Source organism: Amphibalanus amphitrite, unplaced genomic scaffold (assembly GCF_019059575.1).
Source record: "Amphibalanus amphitrite isolate SeventyFive unplaced genomic scaffold, NRLGWU_Aamphi_draft 000423F_arrow, whole genome shotgun sequence".
Classification (NCBI taxonomy): domain Eukaryota; kingdom Metazoa; phylum Arthropoda; class Thecostraca; order Balanomorpha; family Balanidae; genus Amphibalanus; species Amphibalanus amphitrite.
In genome coordinates this window covers 225,011-236,627 of record NW_024881917.1, presented here as the reverse complement: position 1 = coordinate 236,627, position 11,617 = coordinate 225,011, and the positions used below count along the sequence as shown (strand labels likewise).

Sequence of the window (11,617 nt, the reverse complement as noted above, 5' to 3'; positions counted from 1 at the left end):
GCTCGCTGAGTTTTCAAAACTGACTGCGTGGTCGACATGCATCTGACTGGTTTTACCCGATGAGACAAGCAGTATCAAAAGCTCGCTTATATATGATAAACATATATGATAAATGGTAAATACTATTTAGAGTATTTAGAACTCGTACAGCTTGGCGTATTCGAATAACCACCGAACGAAATTATTAATCAAATACGCTTCATAACTGTATAAGGTATGCGGGTGCGATCCTATCCTGCTTATGTAATACGCACTGCGCAGCTGTTTCGTCCATATGCGTAGGAACAGGGGGGCCGGGGGCATGGCCCCCCACTTTTCAGCCATTTTTAAAAGCAAAATCTTTATTTTGATTCAAGTACAAAACTCAGAGAAGGAAATCGTTCAGCAAGATGATATGAGCACAAAACTGCAAATAATTTCTTCATAGGGGGTATTGGGGCTCCCATAAAGTGACATTGAAGTTTCGCTGCCCCCCTCACTTTTCGTGAGGTTCTTAAGCCCATGGTTTCGCCTGTCATTTGGCATTTTGCGCGTAGCGAATGTGCCGGCCAAGGTGCCGGCTAGTATCGCCAAGGCATTGGCACTAATTTGCCACGAAAACCTGCAGCTCTATCACAAGTGCTTTTAAAATCCAACCATTATTTCAAATAACTCAACTGCTCAATAATAGTCATATTTTTTACGTAATATAAAAATCGCATTGATATTTTCATAGAATGCAGCTATGGGACTAGTCCACTGTATACTCATCCCAATTCACCCTATCCGCCTTTCGATGGCATTTTGCAGCACTTGACTGACCTTGGAGATGCTCAAATTTGAAATCAATATAAACAAAGTGCTAGCCGACAGCCGTAATTTGAGCCGTAATGAGCAAGTGACTCTTTAGTGCCCTGGAGCAAGTAATGAGTAATCTTGCCCGTAATCGTAATGTTTGCGTAAGGTGTTTTTATCCTTGTTTTTATCATTGAGTGCTGCCTGTATTGGATTTATTGGATAGATTGAGCGCACGTTCCAAGAAGGGCCATGGAGAAAGTTATTGTCGCTGTTGCGCTACATGTCCTTTTCATTTCCGCCTGCAATGGTGAGTTGGGGAGCAATGGGTGTTACTTTAGAATCGACAGTTCTGACCGGAGTCGGAGTTAGAGTCGATTTTGGAAACCGAAGCCGGCGGCGGAGTCGGAGTCACTCCGCCTCCGTCACAGAAACAGAAAAGCCATCGACTCCGCAGACTTGGCAGGGCAGGGCAGCGGAGACCGGAGTCGGAGTCGGAGTCGGAATCGCAGTCGACAGTTCTGCCCGGAGTCGGAGTTGGTTTTTGGAAGTTGGAGTCGGAGTCACCGAACATTCATCAACTCTGCAGCCCTGGCTAAGGCTATATCAATATTGATATGCCTTGCCGAGCCTTTCGCTGCACATTTTACAAACTGATTGCTCTGTGGTGATTCCGCTCAAATCCCTGCCCTGGGGTCGTATTCACGACCACGTGGACTTCGTAAGTCGATTTTCTTTCGTAAGCATAATTTGGTTTTGACGTCAACACTTGTCTAAATTTTTTATCGACGGAGTCCACGTTAAAAAAAAATCTTAAGAAGTAGGTCATGCGTAAGAAAGTTCTTACGAAAATCATCGACGTGAATACGACCCCTGATCCTGATCTTTCACATAGGGTCTTGGCTTTCACGACATATTTGTTTGGGGATGACCGTTTGGCGTTTCCGTTTACGATATGTCGTCTGGATCATAGCCCTGCCTTGGTCTGGATGCGAGATGCCCAATCATTTTCCGTGCATTCTCAAACCACCCAGCCCTTCCCGTGCTTACAACAGCGCTCCTGGGCTGTTACTCTGTTCCAGCCGTCGCTCCGGCAATGTCTGTGCGCACCAGCGCTGACGACACGGATCGTCTGCTGGTGATGCCCCGGCATCCGTTCATCATCAACTGCTCGCTGGAGAACAGCGACGCACCCAACGTACTGGTCGTCTCCTGGTGGGTTCTGGTTCTGCCGCATGACCTGGGAGTCTGGGACACACAGAGGGGTCACTTTGGGGGAGGGAGGGGCGTCCCACGTCGCAACGAGAACTCAGTCATTCTCACCGTAAATTTGATTAGAAGTTACAGCTCTGTGCTGCCAACCAACCCGTCTTCATAAAGAGGCAGTACCGATGGTTCCAGGCACACAAAGGAACCAGGTTCCTTTGAACAATTAAAAGTTTCGTTCATAGTCATGCCGTGAAACTTGCAAAGGGAAATCGCCCCGGCTCGGAATTTCGATCGGCTATTTTCATTTTCAGTTATTTGGCATTTTATTTTCCACTCCTCGTCCGCAGGTATAAATCGTCGGAAGGCAGTGAGCGTCAGAAGATCAACTCCACGGACCGGGTGAAGACGGCCGGAGACTCGCTGGTCATTCTGGAGCCGTCGCCCATGGACGACCCGGGCAACTACACTTGTGTGTTCGACGTGAAAACTGCCGAAGGCCGGCCCGAGGCTACTGTCCAGGTTATTGGTGAGTCAGGTCGGGGGTCCACGGCTTGGACGGGAGCGGAGCGACCTGTAGGGCAGCACAACGATGGAGCTCCTGGCGAGCGGCGCTGTGGAGGTGTCCGGTGTTAACTAACTGCTAACCATAAATCTAATGCAGTGCATGGAGAATGGAGATGGTGTGCGTTAATTAGGCCCAACTGCATTGTGAGATCATCATCTGGCAGTTATGTGTGCGTGTGCCAACCCAGTGTTCAAAAATTTGTAAATGTGGGTGGGAAACGACATCCAAATGAAAATCATTTTCCACTCTAACCTCCAGTTTTCAAACCCAATTTTCCACTCCCAATTCCACCGAGAAGGAGCAATTGCGTGAATGGTTGTTTTGCATCTGTCACAATTTTAGATAGATTAATATTTTTGATCATTTTCCCACTCTTTTTGGGCCTAACCTGACCGACAATTTGGCTCTCATCCTTTTTTTGGTCAGCAATTTTCCCCTCTGACACCCAAGTAAAATATGTCGATCACTGTGCCACTGTGCCAACCTATCTCATCTCTCTCGATATCCGTAAGAAGAGACGACACATTACACCATGCATATTGTGTGCGTGCTATCGATGATTTCATTTTGAGTTCACCTCCCTGTTCCTGGCTACGTCCGCCGGCAGCAAACGTCACCGTGAGGATGCCAGGAGTTTCCATAAATAAGATGGAGGGAGAGGATCTGGTCATTCACTGCAAAATGCGCGGAAAACCCTGGCCAGTCGTCCATTGGACCAAAGGTAAGGATGGGACCATCCGCTCGGCTCGTAGTACCGGCATGAATTATCCAGATCGTCTCAAGGGCACCCGATTTTCCGTCCTAGCTGACTGAAAGGCCGTTGTGATTGAGTCTGGTTTTCTTTATTTGATTCAAATGATCAACAATTGCTTCCTCAAGCTGGGGACCTACTAAAAACAACTATGAGCCTAACTTTACCAAATCTGCACCAAATGTGAACCAAACGTTTACCAGATAACCGTCTGAAAACGGCTAATTCACCAATAGCTTCTGATACACATGCCTCCAATATGTATCCTTTCTGTCGAGCCCCACCCACCTCCGACCAGCCTGTCCCCCCGCCGAGCCCCCCACATCCCACTCGCCGCCGTCAGACGCCCACCCGATCGCCGAGGCCATCGGGAACGCCTCCACCCGTCTACAGTTGGAGCAGGACGAGCTCGGCTTCCCGTCGGCGCTGCTGTCGCTGTCGACGCTGCGACGGCCCGACGACGTCGGCGACTACTGCTGCCACGCCCAGAGCGTCGCCAACGCGGCCGTGGGGTGCACCATCGTCAGGGTTAAAGGTCAGCAACAGAGGGGGATGGAGGGAGGGGGATACGACACGTGTGGAGAGTGGGAGAGCGGGTGAGGGGAGGGTATGAGAGCATCGAAAGAGCGCAATGCGTACCCTGTCGTGAAAGGGTGCGATTGCCTCTTGGGAGACGTTACCCTTACCAATAATGTACTATGCAGTATGCACGCTGCCCTTTTCTCGTAAAATTTACCTCCGGGTTCCGGCTGACGTATTTCCGGCCCGGGAGTCGGGACAGACAAGCACGTCTCTTGTGATGCTCCCCGTCGAATCGGTCTCCAGCTCCTAGCTGACGCCCCCCTCCCCTGGCTTGGACAGTCCAGTATACATTTCGTGACACCCCCGTCAAATCAGTCCCCAGCTCCCAGCTGATCTGTTTACTCCCGCGGTCAGACAAGTACGCCGCGCTGTGGCCGGTGATTGGTATCGTGGCCGAGCTGCTGCTGCTCGCTGCCATCATCTCCTTCTGCGAGTCCAGGAAGCCCAAGCCGGCCGTGGTGGAGGATCCCGACCAGGAGAGCTCCGCAGACAAGTCAGTGACCGCGGCTCCGGCCGTCCCCCCGGCGCGAGTCGTCAGCTGTGATAGCTACTTGGCGTAGGTTGGAAATTCTAACACTTGGGGCAACTACACGAGACTGATAAGACCCGGGTCATATCGATCATGCACTTGCCATTTCAATTTCATAGTGTGCAAACTGAAGTATCAGTCCTCAGCAGCATTTCATACTTTCTCTTGAAAATACGTCTTTTCAGCTTCTTGCGCAGATTATCCTGATAATTCCATGCCTTTTCCTCTCTCCTTTCCTTAGACCTCCTCCACCGGGACAGACTGCAGGGGACGTGCGACAGCGCAAATAGACACCTGGCGGCCAAACTCGGAACCTGTCGTTTCATCGACCCTCGCAAAAGGACGGGTCCGTGGGAATCCCAACAGGCGGCAGGACCGTACGCTATACAGTGCCCAGGGGCTTACTTTGTACAGTTTCGTCAAGTGTGTATTGTGTTTCGTGTCCCCTGTTCAGTTCGGGATGGTGGACCAAAAAATGGAGACCGACCTGCGCATACGTTAAACTCTGTAACTGGGTGGCCAAGCTTAACTGAACATTTATCAGTCTGACTAGTGGATCCTCTTTGCTGAGGAACGACGGTTGGAACCGAGATCGGTCTTGCTCGTGGTGTGAATGGTTTGCTGTTATGTGACTGCTGAAGGTTCTCAGGCCCATCACTATCTGCCTTATTCACACGTGTCCCAGTGCAATAACACTTGTGTAAATGTTACCTGCTCAATATTTGGGGTTAACTGACATTTGCAAATATGGGCGTGGTTAAAAGCAGGTTTGGCGCATGACACTCCGAGTTCTTTGAGCCTTTTCAAAAGTCCATCCATGAGTAAGGGATTATTAACGATTTCTGTGCGCTGTGCATTTTTTTTCTCAATGTGATTTGAATTCGTCGTTACATTTATGTTGTGCAGTGGACATTTAAATGCATGAGCACATCGTTTTCACTTTCTTTGAGCGCGCTTTACACTTTACCGATGCCTTTCCTCTATCAATATTTCGTTGTGGTATCTGAGTATTTGTTATATTATCTGAAGCCCATTCCATGACATTACCTTAGCTTTCATTAGCATTATTTTCACGCACGTCTTTATCTTTATCGGCATGGTACCAATAGACCTGCATGCAACCCCTTTAGGAGCATAAAATTAGTCGGACCATAGACTTCTACGTACCTATCTTATTTGTCTTGATACAGTAGTGTATGGTCGGACATATGCATTTCCTTAGAAAACAAACTTTTTCACATTTGATGACCGAACTAGCTCTTGAAACCACTGTATAACTGCATGTTATGATGCTTCTGTTAGGAAGTTACTTCCGTGTGCCTTGGACCTTGTTTTCCAAAGGATGTTTTTGACTTTGGTTAGGTTAAACAGCTGGGCAAAGCCGAGGCCTCCCTGTTCCGAACTAGGCCTCTTCTATGCGTCGGGCTGTAACAATGCCGCCGTGGCTCCTAACTAACCGTTAGTTTACGACACTACACCGCTGTTGTTAATCTGGACAGGCTCTACATAGACAGGAGCAAGGCTGTCGACAGGAGCCTCTGTTCCTCGGCGGATAACGGAAATATCCGGGGCCCGTGGATATTGCCAGTCATTTGTTCCCTCACCAAGACACGGGTATTTGACAGCAATTGTTTAATGTTTAAGCTCATTGGCGACGCATCCAGAGGGAGGATATTGAACGCTGCGATGGGGACACTACCCAGTAATACTTAATGCCCACCTACTCTAAAAAAAAGACAGTGTAAACGTAAAACTATGGGAAACATCAGAGGAAGGGGACAACAGAGAAACTCATCCGTCGCATTTTTGCATTTCTCGAAAATCCATTATTCCCCGTACCGCACCCTTCCTTCTCCCTCGCCAGTCCCTCGCCCTCTGCCTTTCTCTCCGTCTGCTCTCTCGCCCGTCTCTCTGGGCGGCGGCTGTGGCGGCCGGGAGGATGAGCCGTATGTGGGACGGGGCCGGCGGCACCAGGCGGCGCCCGGCAGTCACCAGTCGGCCCGCTGTTGCCGTGGCGGGCGGGGCACGAAGAGAGGCCCTGTGAAACGACGAGGTGGGGCGCTGAAACCGGTATGGACCGAACGTGGGGAGAGTAGATGGACTGACTTGTGACTGGTGTATGGCACCTGAGGATGCCAGTGGGTGTGCCAAGACCATCGTGACGTGTGAGCAGTACCAGCAACGCTAGCGGAAAGCGAGAGGTAGGTCTGATTTGTCATATATCCTGCCATGTGATCAGTATTGTTAGGTTTAGTGCCTCTTTCTCAGTTTCCATCTGGCATCTAACACCCCTCCCGGCCCAGTTTCTCCTATCGCTGTCCCTCTGCGCCGGGGTGACGGTGCCCCATCCCGTCACCGTGGCCCCGCTCCCCTCCCTCGTGGCCGCTGGGTCGACTGATGCTGCGGCCTCTGAGCGCGGTGCGGGTCACGGGGTCAAGGGGTCGACCCGACCCGGTCTCTCGCGTCGTGTCGAGCCGAGTCTAGTCGCTCCGGCTGGGCACAACAAGCGAGTCTCTGCTGTGGGTGCCTACAGCTCCGGAACCTGTAATGTAGCGTGATAGACACAACTGTGATGAGCAGAATGGGAATTTATTGGTCATGAAAGAGTCGTTGCATTCAGATATGTGCATGGATCCGAGAAAATGGATCTGGGATCTGATCCCACGGATCCTGATCTCGGATCCGTCGGGATCATAGATCCAGCTCTTTAATTTATCTAGAGATCCGTAGGGATCATAGATCCGATTCTAGTATTTTTGCTTGAGATCCAGTGGGATCATAGATCCTCATTTATTTTTGATCAACACAAAAATCTCAAAAGATCACTCGTTGCAACTCACAAACGTTCTTATTTAGTGATTTTATGTGATAACACGTCATAATCCATCGTTTTAAGGCACTTATTGACATAGAAACACTTGGAAACCTGGTTTCAAATGTTTTGCATGGTGGGATCCACTCAGATCATAGATCCATGTCCTTGGTTTATCGTCAGATCCTGTGAGATCATAGAACCAGGATAAATTTTTCACGCCGGATTCGATGGGATCATAGATCCGAACCTGCAATTTGCTTAGAGATCCACTGAGATCATAGATCCGTCACTTGGATCCATGCACATGTCTGGTTGTATTTTTACATGCATTTTCGCCACTTCTAGCTAAGTTTGCTTTGCATCTTTTGCCACTCATTTAGGTGAGCTCGCAGTGAGTATTTCAGTGCTCAGCAAACCTTTAATCTATGTAAATTGCGAACGGCCTTTCGTCTCTATGACGAAGGAAACGCCTGATCCCTTACAGTTTTCCGGTCAGGAATCTAAATTATCTGGTAGGTATCAGATAATTATCTTATATTATATGACCTAGCATGTCCCAGGGATAACCTTGACCTCAACATTTTCCTACAAAAGGTAGATGCATCGTTTGTCACGTCGAACGCGTTGTTGGGCTTTCGCTCTCACTTTTTTCGGAAGTTATTCGCAAAAAAAGCGAAATTTTGGCCTATGTCCTGGTCTGTAAGATCATGGATTCCCATGAACCCTGGAAATCGGATACCATTAGCCTCCTGCATGGCTTAACCCGCGACCTGGTGGGGGGGGGGCTATTTTTTGCCCCCCCCCCCCCTCCAGACTTTTCGATATATCTCCAGAACCACTGCGCCGATCGTCACCAAACTTTCAGTACCCTCCCGGACATCAATTTTACACATTGTGACCAAAAATTTTTCCAAAGGCTATGATAGGTTGGCCGGAAATGACGTCAGAGTGACGTCATGTTCTGCCGTTTTCGACCCAAAAAAGGGTTTCGCGGGAAGAGCTGTCAGGCCTATGGCTTTGCAAATACAGAAAAATGATGCAGACATAAAAGCTGTAGAATGGAAGGACTACAAAACTGCTATCTCGGATTTTTGAATTTTTTTGGATTTTGACCCCCAAAAATCCAAAAATAGATTTTTTGAATATAATAGCCAAAAAATCCAAAAAGTTTTTTGAATTTCGAAAAAAACGGAATATATGTGATAGTCCCTACCGCCTTCTATCTACATACCAAATTTGAGATCGATACCTCTTTTTTTGGCCAAGTTATAGCGAAAAAACTGTTCAAAATTGATGACGTCAAATTTTCAAACTCAATTTTCAGCAATTCTGGACCTCGTAGCGCAAAACAAAGACCACCATTAGACTCCCCGTGACGAGCTGCATCGAATCAATACCCATTTTATGCAAAAATATCAACTTTGAAATTTGACCTTTTTTGACCTGACCTTGACCTGACCTCCACCAGAAAGTGACCTAAACCGTACCTGATGGTCTTATAACTAACACCATGGAGTTGGAAATGAAAAACTGGCCATAAAACATGCATCGCACAACCTTAGTAAAGTTGGGTTCATGTGGTGACCCTTGGTGACCTTTGGTGACCTGACCTGTGACCTGACCTGGTATGACCAGTGACCTCTTACAGCAACATATCTACTAGGCAACTGACGCCCTATCGCTGATTCTCGACAAAATGCGTTTTCCTCGGTGTTATAGCGCATTCCCTAGAAGACCCGTGAACGGTGAAACATTTCATCTTTGACCTGACCTGTGACGTCATCGGTGACCCCGAAGTCAATAAAAATTGGTTTCCTTGGACAAATTTGACAGGCCTTTCGAACGCCGTTTGCGGATCCGTCCAGTAGTTTCGGAGATACGAGGGGGGGGGGCAAAAAATAGCCCCCCCCCCACCAGGTCGCGTTATAAACAGACCCCACCAGGGCGCGGGTTAATAAATGGCTAATAAATAAATAAAATAAATAATTAAGGCAACTAGGGGGCAAATATGAGGGGTCACGCCAACGTCCTCCCGTCCTACCGTCCAAGGGTGCAAATTGCAGGATTTCTAATTCCAGGGAGGGGGGCTACCGCTTATAAAAGTGAAATCTTTAATTGTTGTGGTTCATATCACGGGGCATGGACCTTCTTAGTACCCACCCATTCACCGTCTGTCTGTACGCGTCTGGGTTCCGCGTGAGGATGCGTTTCGCTGTCCGCGTGTTGATTCGCTGTGCGTGTGGTGGCGTCCTCCGCGCGTGCGGCCCCGTCACGGTACCGCTCAGTGCGTGTGACGGTGTCTGTGACGGTGTTGGTTCCATTGCCGGTAACGTTGACAGTGCTGTCTGCTGTAGGCATCCCATCCCGTCCGGTTTCTCCAGCCTATTCCGATCTCTACCGTATCGCACGACGCACACAGGTCGTAGGACGAGTCAACCGTCGCGTCGCACCGGTCCGTTAGGTAATTGGTGTTATGTACCGTCCAGCCACTGCGGCCTGCGGGGCTTAGCCACCCGAACCGACCGGTTGGCCAGGACGCCAACTGTCCGACTGACGAATCGCCCAGTCGCCTAACTAACGAATCACCCCGTTGCGCTCTTCCACTTTCTTGCAACAAGCATGACTGGCGAACTTATTTCACAGAACACAAACAGGAACCATGAAGTTCAGTAGCAACGGGTATGCTCCCGTCTCTGCTATTCTGCAGTTAATTTGCACATTCTGCCGCGACTGTCTGACGTGAGCAGCGTGTTCCCTCAGGATCTCCGCTGTTTGGTCAGTTTGCAGGGAATGGTTATTTGTTTGTGCCCCGCCTGGAGTAGCGGTGGGCGGCGCCCATCACACCCGGCTGCCGGCGCTGACAGCACTTTGACAGATTGGCGGGCAGTGGTATGGCGGACTGTAATGTGAGATGGCTGGAGACGCTTGGGAGGACCCTCTGCGGAGGTTTGACATGCTTCCGGCACGTGGTAGCGGGATTGGGAGCTGTAAAGTGATGTATCTTATCGACGTGCTCGCTAACATGCGCTATCAATGCATTCCCTTCCATATTTGACGATTTTACGTTAGCCTGGCGACATGCCCTCTAAATGGGGCACCATTCCTCTGATCATGGCGACATTCCTCGGAGCGACAGTGACATAACCGCTACCTGTCGTCACATTCCGCGGACCTCTGGCGACATTCTTCGGGAGTTTCTCTGACCTGTGCATTGATGGAGAGCGGGCACTCCCTCTACAGTGACGCTCGGTCAGCCTGTCGCGCTACCGGCCGCTGACTGCAGAATGACATCCGGATGGCTGTCGGGACACCATTCTGGGACAAGTACATGTAAGGTGCGAGACTGCAGCTGACTGTGCAGCGCTCCGCGGTGTCCGGCAGCCCGTCCGCCCGCGCCGGTTGACCGAAATGCGACCGGACTGGCGGCGCGGCGGCCACGCAACCTCAATCGCTGCTCTCCTCACGGCGCGGCGGGCGCGGAAGTGGAACGGCCCGGCGCGGCGGCGGGCCGGCCGGCTGACCCGGCTCTCTCACGGTAATGGAGGCCCGCGGCGCCGGCCGCCCAGCCGGGGCCGAGCCGAGGCCGGCGGGCTGCCGGCGGCGGCGGCACCACACAGCCGACAGAGACGCCGGACAAGACGCAGCGGCGGCGAGATGTGAGGACTGCCGCGACGCCCGAGCCCCGGCGCCGGCGCCCTTTGTGCGCCGGTGACCGGGCGCCCCGGGCCGCGCGGGCGCCCGACACGCCAGTGGCAGTTGTGTTTGGAACATGACTGGTGAGACGGGCGGCGGTTTTATTGTTATCGATGCAGGAAGATGAATTGCTCGCCTTGACCCGGTCGGGAGGCGGAGTGTGTGAGTTTGTCTCGACGGGGCGCCGACAGCTGCGGTGAACGGCAGGCGATGAGAAGCGGCACGGGCGGTCGGTAAAAACGGAGCGCCGACACCGACACCGACTGCAGCAAGGACGCTGTTTTCCGGAGCTGATGGACGGTGACCCGGTGTGTCAGTTTCACTCGTTATCAAGAAGTCAGACACTTGGTGTCAGTTTCACTCGTTGTCAAGAAGTCAGACACTTGGTGTCAGTTTCACTCGTTGTCAAGAAGTCAGACACTTGGTGTCAGTTGTCTGACACACGGTACCAGTTGTCAGTTCCACTTGGTGTCAGGTCAGTGAAACCCGGCGTCAGCTGTCAGGTCCATTTGGTGTTGGTTGCAGGTGCCAGTTGCCAGTTGTCAATGATACACGTTGTTAGTTGTTGATCGCACCCGCTGTCAGTTGTCTAGTACCGGTGTCAGTTGTCAGCCGAGGTGTTGGTTGCCAGTGTCACCTGATGTCGGTTGCCAGTGACAGCTCACTTTTGGTGTCAGTTGTCAGTGGCGTGGATTGGCG

The 11,617-nt window shown here is 50.8% G+C and overlaps 1 protein-coding gene across 2 annotated transcripts; it reads left to right on the top strand.

Annotated features, from left to right (window-relative positions):
• Positions 1-794: 794 nt before the first annotated feature.
• LOC122391157 (basigin-like) lies at positions 795-5,344 on the top strand. 2 transcript variants are annotated; one of them, XM_043384837.1, is made up of 7 exons: positions 795-1,084; positions 1,857-1,989; positions 2,331-2,509; positions 3,156-3,269; positions 3,643-3,834; positions 4,236-4,374; positions 4,652-5,344. In XM_043384837.1, the coding sequence occupies exons 1-7, from the start codon at positions 1,027-1,029 to the stop codon at positions 4,698-4,700; spliced, it is 864 nt and encodes a 287-aa protein (XP_043240772.1). In that variant the 5' UTR covers positions 795-1,026; the 3' UTR covers positions 4,701-5,344. The 2 variants fall into 2 exon arrangements, with proteins under 2 accessions (XP_043240772.1, XP_043240771.1); XM_043384836.1 differs by having other exon boundaries at positions 801-1,084; positions 4,236-4,437.
• Positions 5,345-11,617: the final 6,273 nt, after the last annotated feature.